The sequence below is a fragment of the Pelecanus crispus genome, chromosome 7 (genome assembly GCF_030463565.1).
Source record: "Pelecanus crispus isolate bPelCri1 chromosome 7, bPelCri1.pri, whole genome shotgun sequence".
Lineage (NCBI taxonomy): Eukaryota > Metazoa > Chordata > Aves > Pelecaniformes > Pelecanidae > Pelecanus > Pelecanus crispus.
The window spans coordinates 31,572,090-31,594,142 of record NC_134649.1 but is presented as its reverse complement, the minus strand read 5'-3'; the positions used below and the strand labels follow the sequence as shown (position 1 = coordinate 31,594,142).

The 22,053-nt window shown below is 64.3% G+C and overlaps 3 protein-coding genes across 6 annotated transcripts in view; 2 read left to right on the top strand and 1 right to left on the bottom strand.

The window, feature by feature from the left end:
• RBM6 (RNA binding motif protein 6) overlaps positions 1 to 4,358 on the bottom strand; it is a 59,813-nt gene extending 55,455 nt beyond the window's left edge. For both annotated transcript variants that reach the window (XM_075714699.1, XM_075714700.1), the window contains exon 1: positions 4,325 to 4,358. The gene's annotated coding sequence lies outside the window, so the exon portion shown is untranslated. The remainder of the gene's footprint in view (positions 1 to 4,324) is intronic.
• Positions 4,359 to 5,972: 1,614 nt separating this feature from the next.
• Positions 5,973 to 9,928, top strand: MON1A (MON1 vesicular trafficking associated A). 3 transcript variants are annotated; one of them, XM_009490860.2, is made up of 5 exons: positions 5,973 to 6,119; positions 6,394 to 6,861; positions 7,067 to 7,832; positions 7,944 to 8,091; positions 8,558 to 9,928. In XM_009490860.2, the coding sequence occupies exons 1-5, from the start codon at positions 5,993 to 5,995 to the stop codon at positions 8,696 to 8,698; spliced, it is 1,650 nt and encodes a 549-aa protein (XP_009489135.2). In that variant the 5' UTR covers positions 5,973 to 5,992; the 3' UTR covers positions 8,699 to 9,928. The 3 variants fall into 3 exon arrangements, with proteins under 3 accessions (XP_009489135.2, XP_075570005.1, XP_009489136.2); XM_075713890.1 differs by having other exon boundaries at positions 7,064 to 7,832; XM_009490861.2 differs by lacking the exon at positions 6,394 to 6,861.
• Positions 9,929 to 11,986: 2,058 nt separating this feature from the next.
• MST1R (macrophage stimulating 1 receptor) lies at positions 11,987 to 19,327 on the top strand. Its single transcript, XM_075714106.1, is given in 27 exon segments — positions 11,987 to 13,007; positions 13,010 to 13,206; positions 14,386 to 14,422; positions 14,425 to 14,552; positions 14,554 to 14,574; positions 14,657 to 14,782; positions 14,859 to 15,029; positions 15,239 to 15,329; positions 15,332 to 15,407; positions 15,501 to 15,636; positions 15,638 to 15,680; positions 15,775 to 15,916; positions 16,030 to 16,144; positions 16,146 to 16,192; positions 16,511 to 16,604; positions 16,708 to 16,854; positions 16,856 to 16,930; positions 17,000 to 17,164; positions 17,238 to 17,397; positions 17,480 to 17,572; positions 17,651 to 17,872; positions 17,953 to 18,033; positions 18,113 to 18,294; positions 18,365 to 18,474; positions 18,586 to 18,751; positions 18,841 to 18,977; positions 19,060 to 19,327. Coding segments are annotated over 27 exon segments (4,251 nt in total).
• The last annotated feature ends 2,726 nt before the right edge of the window (positions 19,328 to 22,053 follow it).

The window sequence follows — 22,053 nt, the reverse complement described above, 5'->3', positions numbered from 1 at the left end:
CCCCCCCCCCCCCCAAAAAAAAAGGTTGCAGCAGAGCATAGAGCAGAATGAGGTAGCTAGCAACCTGATGGTCTCAAACCTGCTCTGGCTAATCCAGTTGCAGTGGTTCAGGAGGGCTGCTGTGCCACCAGACCAAGGTTAGGAAACCTGTGGCTCGCACGCTGCTACAAAGCAGCTCAAAAGCAGGATTAAACTAACTGCAGCAGGCAGTTAGGTGGAACAGAAGACAGTGCAGACAGTCACCGCCAGGCCTGGCTAGAGCAGCTAATGCCGAAGAAAAGCACACAAGATCCTGTTTCTTCTCACTTCCAAAGGTCAGCGCTGCCATACAGGCGGCAGGTTGACAGAGCAGGTTATGACAGACCTTGCACCAGGGAGTGATTCCAGATGCCGCTGCCAGCAGCTGCCTGTGACAAGGAGCTAAAGGGAGCTGCCCTGCCAAGAGGGAGTACCCGCTCCTGCCGGGGTCCATCACCAGCCAGTGAATGCTCACATGGGAGCTGGGCATGGCAGGGCCTGGCGGGCCTCCGTATGCAAGGGTGTCGAAGCTGATGAAGGCAACCTGTACAACCACCACTGATCCATCTACCGTAACATCATTTCTAAAGAAATAGGTTCATTCAGTTGGCCACTCAAGCCTGAGAGCACTGGTCTGCTCATGTTTTACATGGCTCTCAATGCAACAAGCACTGCCCTGGTCCCAAGGATTTCCTCCACAAGCTCTATCATTTTTTCTTTCTCAGAGGTGAATCTAAGAGAACTGACACTGCAGCCTCCACAGAGAGGACAGGCAAACAGAGATGGTTATGGCAGTCATCATAACAGTTGGCTGTCATCAGCCAGTCCTTTTATCTATGATTTTTTGCAGCCTGCAGACATCTGCAGACCTGGTGTTTCTTGATCTTCCCTTTTGGATTTCCTCCCCAACTCCAGTTCTCTAAGTCAACAAGCTTACCGATGCTTTAAAAAAAAAAAAAAAAATCCCTTGCCAGCTGGGAACTGTTTGGACATAATATGCAAATTATCAGACAGGGAAAAAAATACCATCGGACTGATATCAGGCCTGGCATAGATCAGCTGAGCCATGCAGCAACATCCATGAGTATGAGGTCATGGTTCAGTAACACAGGCAGCAACACTGGCTCAGTCCACTGTTCAGCCTGATACGATTTGCTCCCTCTGCTCTGCCTCTGGCAATGCACAGTGCGTTAGTTGTGCCAACTTCTGCTTTTCTAGGTCTGCACCATGGATGACCCTCCGAAAAGAGTTATATTTAACCCAGGTCATTTCAGCAATACGGTTTACTACGCAGCCCCACAAAACAAGGTGACAGCAAACTGCAGGACAGGGACAGAAACTTCTTAGACTGGCTTCCACCAATGCCAAGATCTCCTGAGGGTACACCGTGCTACAACTGCTCCAAGAGATGCACACTGCAATGAAATGCCATCAGGATTTACCCTTCAGGTAACAGCCAGCTCAGCTCCCACCTCCCAGCTCACAGGCAGATGCTGGGAGACGGGTCAGTGTGAGTAAGGCTGGTTGCCAAAGACACACCAACAGAGCCCAGGGCTGGGGCCAGGGCAGCAGCAAAGCACCGCAAAAATCCACCCTCAAGTGGTAGGAATTATGCATCAATTAGTTTTGCCATACCTCAGTCACAACTACGCATCTGAAAGAGATGGCAACAAAGGATGTTTCAGAGTGACAGCAACGCAGTTGCAGAACGCACAACATGGTCCACTTACTCACAGGACCCAGATTTAGAGTTCTTTTAAGACAATAATCAGCTGTTACAATTATACTGAATATTCAGGATGGCCGATATGCATCCTGGAAGTATGCATTTTATTTCCCTCCTCCTCTCCTAGCTGGCTCTGTTTCCTGGTGGCAAAGCCTCGGCTCCAGCGAAGATACAGAAGGTGAGTCTCAAAGGAGGGGAAGCTCTTTTGTGGTCTTAGTTCCTCCAACAACCAGTGGTCCCACAGCCCTCCCAGCAGACAGGAGAGCTCCAGCTGATGGAGCTCCGGATGCTCCCTGGCAGTTACACCCAAGGACTTCCTCAGGACCGTGCCCCTGCCCTCCCCAGCACACCCTCAGACAGCGAAGCGCCTGGCACTGCCGCTCAGGGACATTCCTGATTCTGCTTTCCAAACGCAGGTGCGGAGCCTGATGGCAGACTCTTTTGGATCTCTTATTTTAATTTACATTGTACTATGGTAAAATAATGGCGTTGTACATCAGAAGCATGCAACTGAGCCAGACTAAGAAGCCGGCCTTCTTAAGGAATAATTAAAGATTTCTGGCAAGGGGCAGAGTGAGGAATGCCAGTACAGACCTCAAGCATCTCCTCACTAACTTACACTCAACTTTGCACCCTGTTTTCCAAATCTAGAGGGAGAGAGGAGAAATTGGTAACGGATTAGGCAAGGTGAAGTTTCAAAGAGATGCCATTTTCAGAAAAATACTCCAACGTTCACAACTTCTCTCCAAACAGATTTTGCCAAGGCTGCCAGACTTGGTATTTATAGACCACGAGGAAATCAAACACATAACTACGCACAAGACCACGCTCAAAACACAGAGGAAGTAATTTGCTGCAGAACAACTTTCTGTGCCCAGTAAAGTTTTTGTAAGGCTCAAGAAAGGAAAAAGCCTCTGTGAAATTCAAGTAGTACACAAGGTACAAAAGAAAACGTCTCCCCAAGCTACAGAAACTGCAAGTAGCCAAGAAAGCTTGTTACTTCCAACATTAAAGTTGAAGATGTCTAATCCAGAAGTGAGGAAGTACCAAAACCACGTCACTGAAGCTTGAAAGCAAAGGCAGAGAGAACCCTTTCAGCTCTTCCGGGTGTCAGGCTAGAGGTTTCAGTTGTATGATGCTTTTAAAAACATGTATTAGAAACAACCGAGTGAATTTCTAAACCCCCTCCCCATTACTATCCTGACCTTCCTTGTCCCAAAGCACTTCATGAGTGCATTCCCAACTACGGAGAGCAGGGAGACCTTCACACCACCAGCGCCCATAGGAAAGTGGATTCCAAATTCAGCAGAATTTCCAAAATTAATACCACACACCAGCAACAACATCAGACTCTTGTGGTGCCAATTGTTTTAAAAAACAAAACATGAGAACCATTGTTATTACTCCCAGTAGTTCACTACCACTGCATTACCCAGCCTTCACTAGCCTCCAGCATGAGCCAGGCCACATTCTGCCTGCACCTTAGCCTCTATTTACAGTCCAAAATCCCATTCAGCCCATCACTGAGCCTTACTATCAGCTAACACACCCCAGCTGTGCACTTCAGCCCTGATCACCTTCCTCTACGTCCCAGCATGAACCCAGCCCACCTTTTGTCATCTCTTTTAAAAACGCAAGTGTTCTGATACAGTTTTCATGGAAACGCACGTGACATGGTGTGAAAGAAGCCCTAATTTTGATCAGGGCCTCAGAATAACACAGAGATACACAGAAACACCACAACCACCAGCACCACCACAGACAGCAGGCCCCAATGCTTGGCACAGCCATGCGGGACACCCTGTGGTACCCCCGCACGGGGGACCGAGCTGCCCAAGCCCACGGCCCCGGTCCCACTGGGGCGTGGGGCTCCGAGGAGACTGAGCCTGCAGCCAGCCACAGGGCCACGCCGGGGCATGGAGCCGGGACCAGCTTCCTCACAGCTCGCAGCCGAGGCAGCCCCCAGCCTCGAACTATCCCCCCATCATGGGTGACCCCAAGAAGAGGCATTCCCCTCCCCCCCAATCCTGACAGACTCCACAGGAGGAACCCCCTGCTCCTCTAACCCAGGTGGCCCCTAAGAAGGACCCCCCCGCACACTCCTCTATCCCGGACACCCCCACGGGAAGACACCTCCGCATCCCGGGAGACCCTCAGGAGACCCCCGCCCCGCTCCCCTCTCACGACATTAAGGGAGAGCCCTCCTTTATCCCAGGGGACACGCCAGAAACACTCCCTCCCCGCTCCCCTATCCCGAGCAGCCGTACGGAAGACTCTGCCCCGCCCCTGTACCCCGGGAGACGTCCCCGCTCCGCTCCCGTACCGCGGGAGACCCCCGAGAGCCGCCCCCAGCTCCGCCACCCCGGCGGCCCCACGCCAGACCCCGCACCCGCGGGCCCCTCCCCAGGCAAAGCCCGCGAGCCCCGCGCGGCCCCGCCAAGCCAGGCCAGGCCAGGCCAGGCCAAGCCAGGCCAGGCCAGGCCAGGCCAGGCCGCACCCCCGCAGCGGGCAGCCCCCCGCCACCGCTCCTCCGGCGGGGCCGCGGCCGGCCCGGGCCGGCGGGGTGGGGCCAACCCTCACCTCCGCCGCCGCTCCCGCCGCGCCAGGCCCAGCGCAACCACGGCGGGAAACCGGAACTTCCGCTCCCCTCCGCCCCCCGCCCGGCACTCTGGGAAGCGGAGTCCTGCCCCGCCGGCTGCCGCACTACCGCTCCCGCCGTGCCCCGCGCCGGCAGGGCAGTGGGCGGACTCCATTTCCCAGCGTGCTCCGCGCGGCGGGCGGGGCCTGCCGGGAGTGGTAGTCGCGGAGAGGCGGAGCGGCGGCGGGGGGGGCGCGGGTGCTGCCTACAGCTCCCATGATCCCGCGGGGCCGGCGCCCGACCTTGGGGCGGCGAGGCCGGGCCCGGCCAGGCCGCGGGGGGCGGTTCCCGCCGGGCCGCCGGGGCGGGGTGCCGCGATGCCGGGGCCGCCGCGGCGGCCAGGGCCAGGGGCAGGGCCGGGGGCAGGGGCAGGGCGGGAGGTGGCCGCCCGCCGCCGGCACCGTCCTCCCCGCCCCGCCTAGGCCGTGCCGGGGGCTGCCGGGCGGCCCCCGCCGCAGCTGCGCCCGCCGCGCTGCTCGCCCGGGCCTCCGGCGCCGACGGGAGGAGCCGCGAAGGTCCGTCCCTGCGCGTTGTCCTTCGGTGCTGCGGGGGGTCCCGGGCCCGGCGCTTCCCCGCGGCACGTCGGTGCTCTGGGAGCGGTGACCCCCCGGGCGGGCGAGGGACCGGGACGGGCCCGGCACTGGGCCGCGGGGGTCCTGGGGAGACCCTCACCCGCGGGGGGCTCTGGGGAAGGCCAGCAGGCTGGTAGCGGTGCAGCCAGGAGGGGAAGGGCCAGGCGAGGGGGGGCCCTAATCTGCAGCCTGGCGCCGTCCAGGGCTGTTGGGGTGTCACAGGCTTTTGGGGTCGGGGTCCAGCTCCCCCAGATGCGGCGTTACCTGCTGGTGTTGGGTCCGGGTGCCTGCAGTTAGGAGGTGTCACAAAGCACCCTGCAAAGCCGGGGCTCCACAGGCCTCCCCACCAGCTGGTTTCGGAGGCGCAGGGTCACGGGCTAGGCTGCCTTCCTCCTGTTGCTTTCGCTTGTGTGCGTGTGTTCACTTTTGTGCCGGTTTCCCCACGGGGCAAGGAGGAAAGTGCAGGCTGGAAGTCCAGCCAGGCTCTACCCAGGAGGGCTGACGCACCAGGCAGGGGCTCGAGAGGACACCCTGCTCACAGGGGGTTACGCCATCTGAGTGTCCCTGGCCTCAGGAGGAGCGTCACCAGCCTGGTCTTGTCTGAGCAACCTAATCCAGGCCAAGGAGGGCCATAAAACCCGCCCTTTGCAAACACGAGGCCTCTGGGATCGTCAGCGTGCAGGACCGGCCCCAGCGCCATCCGGGGCTGGCTCCCTTTCCCCGCACTGCCGGGACACAGCAGAGAGAGGCTGAGCGGCCTTCCCAGCGCTCAGGGGAAATCGGGGCCAAGCCTGGATGAAAGGCGCTGGGGCCGGGGAGCTGGAAGGAGCTGCGCCCACAGCAGGGAGGAAATCCTGCTGGATTAGAGTGGCTTTCCTGACGTCTCAGCAGGGCTTGGTGCTGCCTGCTGAGCCAGCAGGATTGGGCCGAGGATGCTGGCGCGGCCCCACTCAAGAGCACAGCGTTTCGGGACCCGTTTTGCAGGTGAGAGAACAGAGGGGTGATGCTGTGGGTCGCATGCAGGTCCTGCCCTGAGGAATGGCTGCGGATGTCCACAAGAAGAAAGGCTGGGAAGTGCCCAACGGGACCCTGGCGCCAGGAGATGGGCAGCACACGGAGCGGTCCGAGAGCCCCACGCCAGGGCTGGCGCAGGGGACGGAGCCAGGTACGGGGCAGATCTCGCTGCAGGGGTAAGCGAGGGAAGAAATAAGGCAGCTGCTTGTTATGTGGGCTGGGCCCTCCACAGCCCCACGGGCAGGGGGGAAATGGGCCCACTGGCACCTCCTCACCAGCAGGACCCGCACCCCTGGGTGCTGTGGAATGGGGAGAGGAGGGCAGGTCCCTCCCATCAACCCCCTGTCCTTTTTCCACCCTCCGTCTGCCCACTGCCTTAGTACGGGGGACAAGCGGACGGACTCTACACAGCCCATTGTTCCCAGGGGCGGGCCAGGAGGGAGCCATGTTCGTGCACACCCGCTCCTACGAGGACTTGACGAGTCCTGAGGACGGGGTGGCCACGGCACAGAGCCCGGAGGAGAGGCGGGGGGAGCCGGCCGAGCCGACCAGCATGGAGCAGATCAGCAAGGACTTCAGTGAGCTGAGCACGCAGCTTACGGGTATGGCCCTTGACCTGGAGGAGGAAATGAGGCAGAGCAAGGAGGGGAAGCTGGAGCCATCCCCACAGACCACCCGCCGTGACTCAGTGCTGTCTGGCAAGGAGGAGGAGGACGTGACCATGGATGCCTGGCGCATGCACCGGAAGCATGTCTTCGTGCTGAGCGAGGCAGGCAAGCCCGTGTACTCCCGCTACGGCTCTGAAGAGGCCCTCTCCAGCACCATGGGTGTCATGATGGCTCTGGTGTCCTTTCTGGAGGCCGAGAAAAACGCCATCCGGTCCATCCATGCAGGTACTGCACTGGGGGGGGGGAGAGGGACAGGGGGGTGTCACGGCCTGCCCAGCCATGCTGCCACTGTGGGCTGCATTAGCTGTCCCCAGGGGCAGCAGATTGGTTGCTGGGGGGAGAGGTTGCAGCCTGGCTCCCCCTTGCAGTCCTGGGGAGCCAGGCTTACAGGTCTGTCCCCGGCCCCCCCGGGGAACTCCTTCCCAAGCAGATGGCTACAAGGTGGTTTTTGTGCGGAGGAGCCCACTGGTGCTGGTGGCAGTGGCGCGGACCCGGCAGTCGGAGCAGGAGATCGCCCATGAGCTGCTCTACATCTACTACCAGATCCTGAGCCTGCTCACCTGGACCCAGCTCAACCACATCTTCCAGCAGAAGCAGAACTATGACCTGCGCAGGCTTCTGGCCGGCTCCGAGCGCATCACCGACAACCTGCTGGACCTCATGGCCCACGACCCCAGCTTCCTCATGGGTGCCGTGCGCTGCCTGCCTCTGGCCGCCAGCGTCCGGGATGCTGTCAGCACCAGCCTCCAGCAGGCCAAGGCCAAGAGCCTGGTCTTCTCCATCCTCCTGTCAGGGAACCAGCTGGTGTCTCTCGTGAGGAAGAAGGATCAGTTCCTCCACCCTATTGACCTCCATCTGCTCTTCAATCTCATCAGCTCTTCTTCTTCCTTCCGGGAGGGTGAAGCCTGGACTCCCATTTGCCTCCCCAAGTTCAACTCCAGTGGCTTCTTCCATGCCCACATCTCCTACCTGGAGCAGGAGATGGACCTGTGCCTCCTGCTGGTCTCCACTGACCGCGAGGACTTCTTCACTGTCTCCGACTGTAAGCGGCGCTTCCAAGAGCGCCTGCGGCGGCGGGGGGTGCACCACGCTCTGCAGGAGGCCCTGCGCACTCCCTTCTACAGTGTTGCGCAGGTGGGCATCCCTGACCTCCGGCACTTCATCTACAAGTCGAAAAGCTCTGGGCTCTTTACCAGGTGAGGCCCCTGGGGAATCATCGGGCCAAGGCTTGTGGTGTGGGGCATGGGGCAAGCCTTTTCCACGAATCCCCTTCTCCAGGGGGCTAACAGGGTGCTGTGTTCCTGCAGCCCCAAGATTGAGGCACCCTACGTGCGGGAAGAGGAGAAGGAGAGGCTCTTGGGGCTCTACCAGTACCTCCACAGCCGGGCTCACAACTCTTCACGCCCCCTGAAGAACATCTATTTCACAGGCCCCCGTGAGAACCTCCTGGCTTGGGTAAGGGCCATCTGTAGGGTTTGGGTGAGCCTGTCTTCTCTGGGCCTGTGTGGCAGAGCAGGGCAGGGGGGTGGCACAACACAACACAGCACCAGCTCCATGGTCCCCAGGGTGGCCCCCAGCCTGTGCACAGTCCTTTTGGGGGTCAGCCTGCCCCCGTGCGCCTCTGTGCCAGGGCAGGGATAGCAGCAGGGGCTGGCAAGTGCCAGCACCAAGGGCTGTGCCATGTGTTGACATCAACCCCCCAGTGCTGTGGAGAAAACCCACTCTGGGGGCAAACGCTGGGGTTTGGTCCCTCCACTTCTGAGCAAACCACGTGCCACGCGTTTGGGGTACCCTGCTGCCACCCCATGTCCCTGCACTGGAGCCCCTGTGCCTGTTCCCAGTGCCATGGGGGGAAGATGCAGTGCCAGCCCCAAGTCGGGGGCAGGCATGTGCCCAGTGTGTACCCTGTTTTTTCACCTAGGTAACCAGCGCCTTCGAGCTTTACATATGCTACAGTCCCCTGGGGACCAAGGCCGGCGCCATCAGTGCTGTCAACAAGCTCATGAAGTGGATCCGCAAGGAGGAAGACCGACTCTTCATCCTCACTCCCCAGACATACTGATGGGCATCGCCCAGGGCATGGTGCCAGCTGGGGGAGCCCCCGCTGTGCCGGGGAGCCTGTCCCCCGGGGAAGCCCAGGCCATGAGTCCAGGGGAGAGGGCATGGTGGGACCCCAGAGCGTGGGGGAACCCACCCATGGGACTGTCCAACCTGGGTGTTAGAGATGGGGTGCACAGCTAGCTGGGGAAGGGGTGAGCAGGACTTTCTCTGATCTGCAGGCAGTGCCCCCAGCTGAGGGGGCTGCCCTTCTTCTGCGGCCCCCGGCTCCATGCCTTGTTGTGGGGGTTCTGGAGCAGGGCTACTGGTACCCTGGGTTGCTGGAGGGAAGCTGAGCCCCTGGGTCCTGCTGCCTGTGCCTGGCACCCTCCTCTCTCTGCCATCCTGCGGCTGTGCCAAGGGTGGGGGTCCCCAGGAGAGACGTGGCAGTACTCTGGGGGCTCCTGTACTGCTGTGCCTGCAGAGGGAGGGTGACACCATCCAGGCTGGGGACAGGGCTGGCCTGGGGCATGCACTGCTCCTCTCCCTGTCCTGGGGAAGCCAGGCCCACCAAGTGCCAGGCAGCCCCTGGCAGTCCCGGAGCCCTGCCCCAGCAGGTTTGCCCCCTTGGCATCTGTGCGTGCCTGGACCCTTCCCACCGTGGCTGTGAGAAGGATGTCCCTGGCGATGCTGGCAGGCAGGGTGACGGGTCAGCCTGCCCCAGCTGGGACAGCCGGGTCCTGCCTACCTCCCCATGGGGACACAGCGCAGCCCTAGGGAGACCTGGGGTGCGTGTCAGGGTGCTTGTGGGCTCATGGTGCTGGCTCCTGGGCAGGAGACCCTAAAGGAGTGGCTGAAGCACAGCCCGCTGGAGATCCCACTGGCACGGGCCCCTGGTGCCCCCCCAGCCCAAGGATGGTCTTCCCCTTGGTGCGGGGCACCTGCCCCCCAAACCCAGCCCCTTGAGCCAGCTACGCTGAGCTTGCTGCACAAGGGCCACCTCCTCCCCAGCCGTCCCCAGGTACTGATGTGGGGCTGAGTGCCTGTGAACACTGCGGCACACTGGGCACGGCCCGACCCCCCGTTTTGGGGCTGTGCAAACACCTTGGGACAGGTGTTCAAGGAGGGGCAGAGCCACCGGGGTGGCACTGGGACACCGAGGGAGCTGGGAAGGACCTGGCAGGGCTAGCACAGGGACTCTGCTCCCTTATTTGTGCTCCTGCCAGAGTGTAATCGCTTGTCTTTGCTCATAAACATTATCTGGACCCTAAGTCAAGTCTCATCGTATTTGTGGGTGTCCGCTTTGGGGGGTGGGGCAAATGGCCAAGGTAGGGGGGAAGTTTGGTCCAAGTTTGGGTATGGTGCAATCCAGCCCCGGGGACCTGCTGGCGGCCGGGAAAGCTGCCGGGGAGCGATGCGAAGCAGCTGGGGCTGTGCTGGCTGGAGGCAGCGCCAGCCGGAGGGTGGGAGCGGCAAAATCCCCGGGATGAGCTGGCCAGGGCCAGCTAATGTCGAAACCGAGCGGGAGACGCACAGCCGGAGGAAGGAGCTGTTGGGTAAGGCGCCAGGCCAGCGTAACTGCCGGGCCTTGCACAACACGGGGCGGGAGCCTGGGAGGGCCGAGGCTGGCCAGGTGACAAGGGCAGGGGAGCCCCAAAGTCCACCCGGCAGCGCGAGGCAGTGCCCTGCTCGGCTGGAGGAAAAGTCCGTGTGCTCAGCTGGGACCCGCAACCCCACCATCCACAGGCAACAGGGCACTTGGAGGGCAAATCCGTGCGATACGCCGGCGTGAACAGCATCTTCCTTCATCTGTGGGAACAGCAGCAAGTCCCGGCAGCGCTGGCACCTCCTGCAGCCACAGGCAGCCCTTGGTAGGGGTGGGATAAAGGGACGTGAGGCAAAGAATGGGCACAACCGAAATAACCCCCGTGGCTGCCCCAGCCCCGTGCTTGCCCTGCAGCTGGAAACCCCCATGCTGAGCCTGCTGCACCCCCCCGCCCCGGAAGGCCGCCCCGCCGGCCTGGAAGTGAGTCGCCAGCACGGGCAGCTTCGGGGAAACGGCGATTTCGTGTGTCAGGGTGTCGACAGCCTCTGCTGCCGGTGGCAGCGGGGCCGGGGGCTGCGGCTGAGGGGCCAACGGGTGCCGACGTGCCCGGCTGGCAGCCGCCTCCCAGCTACGGGGACCCTCTGACGGCCACCCCGTCAGCGCTGGGCTGCAGCGGGCACCGGGGGCATCGTGCCAGCCTTGCACCCCACGTCCTGCTCGGGGGCCCTGGCTCTTACCCGCGTCCCTCCGGGGCACTGTGCCCACCCAAGCTTGTCCCCCTGGGGTGCCCGGCGTCCCCCCGAGCACCCCGGGACCGTGTGCCCCCCGGCTCCCCCTGTCCTTCCCCCGGACTCCCTGTCCCCCCCAGCACGGCCGTGGCTCCGGGCTGCGTGGGCTGCTGCCGCCCCTCGGGGAGCCCCGAGCGGCCCGGGGGCAGGGCCTGCCCGCCCCGTCCCGCCCCGTCCCGCCTCGCCTGCTCGGGCACGGCCCGGCCCCGCTCCGGCACGGCCCGGCACGGCCCGGCAGCGCCCAGGTGAGCGCCCCGCCGCCCGGCACGCCTCGGAACGGCACCGGGCGGGACGGGACGGACCGGGACGGGACGGGACGGGGCGGCCCCAGGAAGGGGCGGGCGGGGGCAGCCGGACCCGACGGGGACCGCGGCTGGGGACCGGGACCGGCCCCGGTGAGCGGGGGGGGGCGGCCCCGGGGGTACGTGGGGGTCCCTGTCCCTGGGCGCTTGCAGGGGACTTGTCCCAATCCCGCGGGGATCCCCTGTCCCTGTTGCTGCCCCGGGGGGCTGGCAGGGGTCTCCAGTCCCGGCCCGGCCCCAGGGGGCCCTCGGGTTCCTTGTCCCCGGGGGGGCTGGCAGGGTCCCCAATCCCGTCCCCCCCGAGGGGGCTCGGCAGGTCGTGCGTGGCAGGGATGCCTGCGGGAGACAGGCAAGGGTGTGCGGGAGGTGGCAGCAGGCAGGATTTGTCCCCCCGCTGCAGGCAGCTTGGCTTCACCTCCTGCTTGCGGTGTGTTTGGGAAGAGGTTTGGTGTGGCGGATCCTTCCCCGGCAGCACCCGCCGGTCATCTTGCCCTGGAGAACCCCGGCATGCCCTGCCCCACGCGTGCAGCGTGCCCCAGGGTCCTCGCTTAACGGCAGCAGGTAAAACCCTTTCTCCTTTATTTTGGCAGATGCGATGGTGACCCATCCTCCGTGTGTCTGGACCCCACTCGATGCTGACCACCGTCGATAACCCCGTGCCGGTGGCACCACGCAGCATGGGGCTGTCGTGCCGTGCATACTTCTTGCTGGTGCTCGCCCTGGCTCCGCTGGGCACCGGCGCCTGGCAGTGCCCCCGCATCCCTTACAGCTCCACCAGGAACTTCTCCGTCCCCTATGCACTGCCCAGCCTCGATGCCGGCAGCCCCGTGCAGAATGTCGCCGTCTTCACCGACTCCACTGGCCCTGCTGCCGTCTTCGTGGCCATCCGCAACCGCATCCTGCTGGCCAACCCCGAGCTGCGCCTCCTCTCAGTCCTTGTCACCGGCCCGGTGGGCAGCGCCGAGTGCGAGATCTGCCGCCTGTGCCCGGCTGCCACAGGTGGCCCCAAGGACACGGACAACATTTTGCTGCTGGTGGACCCACTGGAGCCATGGCTGTACAGCTGTGGCACAGCGCAGCATGGACTGTGCTACCAGCACCAGCTGGAGGTGCGTGACGGTGAGGTGGCCATCACGACCACGCGCTGCCTGTACTCGGCCACAGGCAACAGACCCACGTCCTGCCCCGACTGCGTGGCCAGCCCCCTGGGGACCAGTGCCACCGTGGTAGCCACCTCCTATGCCTCTTTCTTCTACCTCGGCTCCACCATCAACAGCAGCGTGGCGGCACGGTACAGCCCACAGTCAGTGTCCATCCGCAGGCTGAAGGGCACCTTGGATGGCTTTTCAGACGACTTCCAGTGGCTGACGGTGCTGCCACAATACCGGGACAACTACACTATCCACTATGTGCACTCATTCGCCGATGAGGACCACGTCTACTTCCTGATGGTGCAGCCAGAGCGGCCGGGCTCAGCAGCGTATCACACACGCCTGGCGCGGCTCAGCACCCATGAGCATGACCTCCGCCGCTACCGTGAGCTCGTCCTCGATTGCCGCTTCGAGTCCAAGCGCCGCCGGCGCCGGCACAGCGGTGAGGAGAACGCTGAGCGGGACATCGCCTACAACATGCTGCAGGCTGCCCACGCCACCCGCCCTGGCACCCGCCTGGCCCGCGACCTCGGCATCAATGACACGGAATTGTGCTCTTTGGCGCCTTTGCTGAGAGCAAGCCTGAGAGCCGGGTGCTGCGGGAGGACTCAGCCGTCTGTGCATTCCCCCTCCGCCTCCTCAACCAGGCCATAGAGGAGGGCATGGAGAAGTGCTGCAGCACCAGGCACCAGTCGCTGTTGCGGGGGCTCAGCTTCTTCCAGCCGGTGGAGTACTGCCCGCACAACGTGAGTCCTCCACCCTGCGCCACATCCGTCCTGGTCCCGGGGGATCTGGGGGTTGGTTTGGACATGGGCAGGTGGATCTGGGATGCTGGGAAGCGCTGGTAAAGCATGGTGGACCAGGGAGCAGGTTGGGCAGGGGAGGGCAGCATCGCCCGGGTTTGAGACAGCCCCGGCCATGCCCAGGAGGTAGGGTGCTGGCAGGGATCTGGCTGCACTCCCCACCCCAGGCACCCTGTGCTTGCCTGAGCTGTGTGCTGCAGATCGTGTCCCGGCACCTGGGCGCACTGCCGCTGGCCATGCACCATGACAGAAGTCCCTCTCCTTGAGTGGCTGTCCCAGGAGCACCAGCTCTGGCCCCCGCGGTGACTGTCCCCAGTGCCAGGCCACCCTCTCCAGCTTGTTTATGTGTGCAGGGGACAGGGAAGCCACAGGGTCTCAGTGCTCCCCAAGCCAGGGTGCACAGGGTGCCCTAGCTGCTCCCACCTGGCCTCTCCGTCCCCAGGGCCACCGCCCTCTCAGCAAATAAACCGCAGGCGGAAGCGCAATTAGTCACCGGGGTTTCTCGCCTGCCACAGCCGTGGGGCAGGAACACCGTGTCCCAGGGACAAGTTCTGGCATGGCCAGGATGGGGCCTGGCAGGGCCCCCTCTGCAGGCAGGGTCCCAGCAAGCACCCATGACACGAGTTTTGGTGTTCTCAGCCAGATGCAGGACGAGGCGCAGCCAAATCCCCTCCTCTTCCCACGCATGGAACAGACAGCTCACTGCCGCTGACTCACACTGCTGGCAGGGCGAGCCGGGAGGCGACCCGTGGCCCCAAACATTGGTAGGGGCCAGTGGGGACCTTCTAGCTCCTGGTGGCCCCCTTCATCTGCAGCCCCATGCCAAGCCCTGAGGGTTGGGGAGGGCTGGCTTTGGGGTGCCCACCCCACGGTGCCGGCACCGATAACCACATCCAGATGGGGCGGGAGGGGAGGGCAGGATCTGACGCTGCATGGGGGCCATGGGAGGGGCTGTGGATGTGTTTTTTCCCCAAAATTAATTTTCACAGCCTGGTGCGGAGTGTGGGGCAATCAGGAGGTCCCCAAAATATCTCATGGCTGGAGCTGGTGCCCACCTGTGAGGGCATGGGGGGTGGGGTGCCAGGGCTGGCTTCAAGGTGTCCATCCCGCACTTGGCTGCAGGTGAACCTCTCGGCGCCGGTGGCCAACACCAGCTGCTGGACCAGCCCACCCTTGTCCCTGCCGCCTCCCATAAGGTGGACCTGTTCAATGGGCACCTGGCCGGCGTCCTCCTCACCTCCATCTTCGTCACTGCCCTGGGGGACGTCACTGTGGCCCACCTGGGCACCAGCGGAGGGACGCCTCTTCCAGGTGGGATGGGGGACCAGCAGGGGTGGGAGGTGCCTGGTGGGGTGTGGGGTCATGCTCAGCCCCCTGCTCTGCCCCGCTGCAGATGGTGCTCCAGCGCTCCAGCTCCTACCTCCTCACCTTGGCCAACTTCTCCCTGGGGGAGCCGGGGCCAGTGCGGGGTGCCATGGGGCTGCAGAGCCACTTGCTGTTCTTCACCACTGGGACCAAGGTGAGTGGAGGGTCCAGGGGGCACAGGGTGGATGCTGAGCCCCACGCACCCACTCACCTCCACTTTCCGTCCCCAGGTGTGGCGCCTGAATGTCACTGGCCCCGGCTGCCGCCACTTCTCCACATGCCAGCGCTGCCTGCAGGCTGAGCGCTTCATGGGCTGCGGCTGGTGCAGGGACGGGTGCACGCGCCGCCATGAGTGCGATGGCCTCTGGGTCCAGGACAGCTGCCCACCCGTCCTCACTGACGTAGGTCTGCGCCGCCGCCCCCCCCGCACCCCGCATCTCCTGGGCACTCGGGTGGGGAGGGAGGTGACACGTGGGGGTGGGACCTTTGCTCCATCTGGAGACCCACTCCCCGGGACAGGTGTCACACACCCCCAGGGAAGGAGCTTTCCCGACCCACGACCGTCCCCGGGCTTTCAGGGCTCGGGGCGACGTGAGTGCCTCTCCCACAGTTCCATCCCCGGAGTGCCCCACAGCGGGGCCGGACACGGGAGACGCTCTGCGGCATGACCTTCCGCTCCCGCCTGGACCCTGACCCCCAGCGCAGCCCCCTGGTGCCTACCGGGTGGCAGTGGGACGGCGAGGCTGCGCCGTGCTGCCGGAGGAGAGCAGGAACCACAGGTACGCGGCAGTGCCGGGGGGCGTGACGGCAACCCAGAGGGGTCTGGGGCTGCCCCCCTGGCCCGGGGCTGACCCCCCCTCACCACCCCGCAGACCCCTGCCCACCTCCCGCCGCAAGGACTTTGTGGACGTGCTGGTGTGTGAGCTGGAACCGGGGGGCCCGATGGCAGTGGAGGGCCTGGCCAACGTGGTGCTCACCGTGGAGGAACCCGCCAGACCCTCTGGCTTCCCGCGTCCACGGCTCGGCCACCCTCGGCGGCTTGTGACTTTGTGGTACGGCCCCACACTGGCAGTCACCCCTGGCAGGGTTTGGCAGGGGCGATTTGGCTCACCCACCCATCCCACTTACCCCGTCTCTGCCCAGGAGCCCCACATCAGCACCCTGAACCCCCCGTTGGCCCCCGGGAGGGTGGCACCCACCTGTCCCTGCACGGCACCCACCTCTCGGCAGGGAGCAGCTGGCGGGTGACAGTCAATGGCTCCGAATGCCCCTTGGCTGGGCAGCCCAGGTACACCCCTGCCCTGCCCCTGCCAGGCACAGTGGGGTCCCTGGCATGGGGATGGGCACAGGGACCCCCCATGGTCCCACTATCCCCTCCAGCCACAGCCATGGTGTCCCCAGGCAGGGCGTCGGGGTGATTCGGTGCACGGCTCCTGCTGCCAGCGGCCTGGGTGCAGCCTGGGTGGCCCTATGGATAGACGGGGAGGAGTTCCGGGCCCCCCTGCCCTTCCAGTACCCGCCCTGACCCCTTCGTTTCGGCCATCGTCCCCAGCTGCAGCTATGAGTGAGTGCATGGGCTCCCTTCCCCTGGGGGGGACAGCCCCGGCCTCCCCACTGCCCCGGCCGGCCTGGATGAGGTGCTGGGAACCGTGTGCACCCCAGGGACCACGTGCACCTGGGGACCATGTGCATTCTGGGGACCACGTGCACCCCAGGGAACATGTTAATCCTCGGGCCGCATGCACCCTGGGGACTGCAGGTACCCCAGGGACCACATGCACCCCAGGGGCTATGCTAACCCTGGGTGCCGCATGCGCCTTGGGGACTGCATGCACCCTGGGGACCACGTGTACCCCGGGGCCCTGACCCCTGCCCGCTGCAGGGGCTCAATGCTCACCGTCATCGGCACCCACCTGGACTCGGTGTATCGTGCCAAGATCCGCTTCGAAGCCAGCGGCGTGAGGACTGAAGCCACGGTAAGTGCCGGGGCAGGCGGCTGTCACCCCCTAGCCCTGCTCTGCCCGCCCCAATCCCCTGGGCACCTCGCCATGACAGTGCCCAGCATCCTGCTGCCCACAGGAGTGCGAGGCCCCGCAGACACCGGAGCAGCTGCTGTGCCGCAGCCCAGCCTTCCCCTTCGAGAGCAAGGTGGAGACGGTGCAGGGGAACCTGAGTGTGCTGCTGGATGGTGCTCCTGGCCGCTGGCTCTCCCGCCTCCGCTACTACCCCCCAGCCCAAGGTCTTCCCCTTGGAGCAGGAGGGTGGGCGCCTCCGCCTCAAGCCTGACGATGACGAGATCGAGGTGCACGTATGTGGGGCGGCGGGGTGAGCCAAGGGTGGGGGGTCCCGTCACCAGGACAGCCGGGCTCAGGGTGCTGTGTCTGGGCAGCAATTGGGGCTGGACGCCGTGGCTGCCTGCATGAACATCACCATGACAGTGGGGGGCCGGGACTGCCACCCCAACGTGCTGAAGAATGAGGTGACGTGCCGCCTGCCCCGTGAGCTGCGCCTGCCTGCAGCCGGGGCTCCCGTGGAGGTAGGCACCCCTGAGGTGGGCAACCCCCCCCAGCGTCCCCCACCCTGCCCCTACTGAGCCCCCGCTCCCCCAGATCTGCGTGAACAGCGCCTGCGAGGCGCTGGGTTGGGTGCTGCCCCCCGCCGCCTCGCTGGACCTGGCTGCCAGCCTGGCCCTCGGCACCGGCATCACCTTCCTGGTTTGCTGTGTCCTGGCCGTCGTGCTGCTCCGCTGGCGCTGGAGGAAGCGGGGAGGTGAGAGCCGCGCTCACTGGGCACCCCGCTGCCCCCCAGCCCCCCATCGCACCGCCCCCCGCCAACCCCCTGCTGCCTGCAGGGACGGAGAACCTGGAGCTGCTGGTGCAGCCCAGCCGCAGTGACCCCCCCGCCACCACCCAGCGCCCCGGTGTTGACTACAGGGAAGTGCTGGGTAAGTGGGTGTCACTGGTGGGTGGTGGGGTTCTGGGTGCCTGCCCAGCCCTCACCCTGCCTCTGCCTGTCCCGGCAGTGCTGCCCGCGGCAGGCAGTCCCAGCCTGGTGGGGCCCCGGGCACGCTTTGCCGGTGCCGGTGCCAGTGCTGGCGTGGTGGGTGGCGGCTCCCCCATGCCCCTGCTCAGGGCCACATCCTGCTGCCTGGAGGATCTGCGTCCGGAGCTGCTGGAGGAGGTGAAGGACATCCTCATCCCCGAGGAGCGGCTCATCACCCACCGCCACCAGGTCATCGGCAAAGGTGACACCATGCCCCGATTTGGCTGTGGCATCACCGACTTGCCGTGTGCAGTATGAGCTTCATGTCGCCTCTCCCCACAGGGCACTTCGGCAGTGTCTACCACGGCACCTACATGGACCCACTGCTGGGGCACCTCCACTGTGCTGTCAAGTCCCTGCACCGTGAGTAGCACTCACTCCCACGGTGCGGTCCCACAGCACGGCGTGGCAGTGGGGAACCCCACGGCTTGGCTCTCGGCAGGCATCACGGACGTGGAGGAGGTGGAAGAGTTCCTGCGCGAAGGCATCCTCATGAAGAGCTTCCACCACCCCCAGGTGCTCTCGCTGCTGGGGGTGTGCCTGCCCCGCTACGGGCTGCCCCTCGTTGTCCTGCCCTACATGCGCCATGGGGATCTGCGCCACTTCATCCGCGCCCAGGAGCGGGTACGGGGGCACCCTGGGAGGGGGACAGCGGGGGGCTGAGCTCACCCCACTCACCACTGCCACCCTGCAGAGCCCCACAGTGAAGGACCTCATCGGCTTCGGGCTGCAGGTGGCCCTGGGCATGGAGTACCTGGCCCAGAAGAAGTTTGTGCATCGGGACCTGGCAGCCAGGAACTGCATGTGAGTGTGGCCGTGCCTGCCAGACCCCCACCATGGGGTCACCTCGTGGGCCCAAAGGTGGGCATGGGGGGTGCTGCCCAGTGGCCCTCCCCCCAGACTGGTGTCCCGCAGGCTGGACGAGACACTGACGGTGAAGGTGGCCGACTTCGGGCTGGCGCGGGACGTGTTCGGCAAGGAGTACTACAGCGTCCGGCGGCACCGCCATGCCAAGCTGCCCGTCAAGTGGATGGCACTGGAGAGCCTCCAGACCCAAAAATTCACCACCAAGTCGGATGTGGTAGGCATGACCCTCACCCCCGTCTCCGTCCCCCGACTGCTGTCTCCATCCCGCCCAACCCCCCATGGTGGTGGCTCTCTGCTCGGCAGTGGTCTTTCGGGGTGCTCATGTGGGAGCTGCTGACGCGGGGGGCATCACCATACCCCGAGGTGGACCCCTACGACATGGCCCGCTACCTGCTACGGGGGAGACGCCTGCCACAGCCCTGCCACTGCCCTGACACCCTGTGAGTGGGGCTGGGGGGTGGGCAGGGTGGCGGTGGTGGGGTCCCGGGGGGTTGCCAAGCGCTGATGGGGGTGTCGGGGCAGGTACGGTGTGATGCTGAGCTGCTGGGCGCCAGCGCCTGAAGAGAGGCCGTCCTTCACGGGGCTGGTGGATGAGCTAGAGCATGTCCTGGCCACGCTGGAGGGTGAGCACTATGTCAACCTGGCCATAACCTACGTCAACCTGGAGCGTGGCCCCCCTTTTCCCCCTGTCCCCCTGGGGCAGCTGCCCAATGGTGAGGATGAAGATGATGACGACGAGGAGGAAGAGGAAGAGGAGGAAGAAGAGGAAGAGGACATGGCTCTGTGCTGATGGGGTGCCCTGCACCATGGGGGCTCCCAGACCGCTGTACACCACAGGTGTGCTCCCTCTAGGAGGGATGCAGGGTGCAGCCAGGTGCTATGGGGCACCAGCCCTATGGGATGGGTGCTGGGAGGCGGCTGGGTGCTGTGGGGTGCTCTCCCACGGCTCACACCCAGACCCTTCTGGGTGCTCCCCAGGCTTGGTCCCACACCGACGGGGTGCTGTGGTGCTCAGTCCTGCACTGGCTGGGTGCTGGGGTCTCAGCCCCACAGCAGTGAGGCTGTGCTGTGGGGCCCTGGCTCAGCCCCAGTGGGTGCCATGAGGTGGCCTGACCCACCCAGGGGTCTCGTGGGGTTTCAAACCCCTTGTCTGCTGGAATCAGTCATTAAAACCTAATTATATTTTTTCCCGGGCTGGGGCTGTGTCTTTGGGGAGGGAGGGCCGTGCCCTGCATTGGCAGCACCCCTGTCCCCCTGCACGGAGGGGGTCCCCTCCCCGGGTCCCCACCCCCCGGGGGCACCCACCGTTCCCGTGCCAGCCACGGGAGGGCACCTGCACACCGGTGCTGGCGTGGCCACCCCGGTGCCTGCCGTGCCGGGGCCACCCTATGCACCCTGGGTCCCACCACAGCCCCCTGTGCTCAGGGGGGACCCAGGCATCTGAGAGGCACTGCCGGCATCAAGAAAAAGGATTTCCCTAAAAATCCCCCTCCCACCCTCTTCAGCTGCGGCTAAATATAGCCCCGGCAGCTCCGCTGGCAGCTCTGCCAGTTGGGTGGGCTTGAGGCATCCAGGCATCCGCCTGGCTGCGTGGCTACAGTGGGCCGTGGGGCGCGAGACAGCGTGGGGAGCACCATGCTCTTGGGTGGGGGGTGATGGTGCCCCTGGGATCCAGCTGCCCGGAATGTGGGTCACAGTGCCCCTGGGATCACAGGATGGTGGGTGCCCGGGGCATGGGATCACGGTACCCCTGGGATCACGATGCTCCTGGGATGATGGGTGCCTGGGCATTGGATCAGGGTGCCGCTGGTGTCATGGACCCCAGGGCATGGGATTACAGTGTCCTGGACATTGAGGTGCCCTGGGGATCACAGTGCCCTGGGCATGGGACCATGGCACTCCAGGGATCACCAGTGCCCCTGGTATCACAGTGTGCAGGCCATGGGATCACGGTGGTGGACTCAGTGGTGCCCGGCCTGCAGTACCCCCCAGCACTGCCTGCTTTTGGACACCACTGCCCACCCGCATGGGACCCTGGTGGGGGACATCAGACCGGGCTTGGGGCTGATATGTGGTGACCAAGCATCGTTAGCAGCCTCATTTAATTACACCCTAATTGCTTCAGCTGCTGGCTGTGCAGGGGAAGGTGCAGCTCATGACCCGGGGCATTGGGGCTGCCCAGGAGCCCCCCACCAATGCTTGCCACTGCACAAGCCAGCTTTCTCCACTCCTTTTGCTGACAGTGGCTGCAGTTGCACATCTGCGAGGAGCTCGTCCCAACGAGGAGGTCCCCTCTGCCCCAATTTTGGGGCAAAAAATCCCCTAGAACAAGACCCTGGGAAAGAGGAGGGGGACAGTGGTGGGCACCACCCCCCTGGGTGCACGTTGCGCTCGGGGCAGGGGGCAAGGGCAGGGCTTGGGGATGGGTGAACGGCCATGCTCGGGGTGAGTCCAGGACGGGCAGGGGATGCTGAAACATGCCCTGGCCCTGCAGCCACAGGCAGCTCCAGTCCCCGGTCCATGGCCAGCCATGCAGGTTCTGCAGCCAGCGGCCGGCTTTAAATAAAACCTCCTCGGCTGCTCATTAAGCGGCGCCAGAGCCCGGGGCCGCGTCAGCTTCCATCAGCCAAGCTGTCCGTCTCCGCTGGCGCCTCGCACCTGCATGGCTCCATGGCCACTCGCAGGAGGGTATTTTTAGCATGACTGGGGCCTGGCATCCCAGTCAGGGGGTCTGCTGCAACCGTGCCTCAGTTTCACCATGGCGGGGCCATGCTGCGCCCCTGGCCTGGGTTTCAGGGTGGCCGTGCCCCCCGTGTGCGTGCCGGCCCTGCCCATGCAAGGCCAAGCAGCGCCATTTCGGCTAGGCTGTCGAGTTGCTGTGGCAACAGGAAGGGCCCAGCGCCACGCAGTTATTAAGAGCTGGATCAGAAACGGGAGGTGCTGGGGGATGCTGGGCGCTTGTGCTGGGAGATGCTGGGTGCCGGGGTGGTGGCAGGGGTGCAGCTGGGGTGGCCAGCTGGGGCACCGCCGGGAGCCAGAATGCAGGGTAGGATGCAGGGAGGGAGGGAGGGAGGGATGGATGGATGGACAGGCACCCTGGGTATTGTCCTCCTCAGCACAGGGCAGGGTGGGTGCCCAGGGCTGCGGCCGGGTGGAGGATGGGTGCCAGGCCCACTGCCCTGCAACACGGGGGGCAGACCTGGGGGCACCCTGCATGAGGTGGGGCTGTCGGTGCCCCGCAGTGGGGCGGTGCAGGGAACCGCTCATTAGCTGACGAGGCTCGCGTGGTTATGGTGACATGAGTGAGGAGGGCCCCTGCCTTAGGCTGCCCCCCCCGGGCAAATATGTTTGTGGAGATGACAGATTTCGTGCTAATACACATTTATCCTGCCCTAATTATGCTGCAGGAGCGAGCGCCTGGCCTTTAATGCCACAGGCTGGCAAATGCCCACCCCTGCCTGCCCCTGCCTGCTGCTGCCAGCCAGGATCAGTGCTGGTGCTGTGCACACTGCCACG

Excerpts from the sequence above, each read along its gene's own strand:
- MON1A (XM_075713890.1), top strand. The coding sequence starts at position 5,993 with ATGGCTGCGGATGTCCACAAGAAGAAAGGCTGGGAAGTGCCCAACGGG. Across the intron at positions 6,120-6,393 it reads GGCGCAGGGGACGGAGCCAG|GGGCGGGCCAGGAGGGAGCC; the intron begins GTACGGGGCAGA and ends CATTGTTCCCAG. Across the intron at positions 7,833-7,943 it reads AGCTCTGGGCTCTTTACCAG|CCCCAAGATTGAGGCACCCT; the intron begins GTGAGGCCCCTG and ends GTGTTCCTGCAG.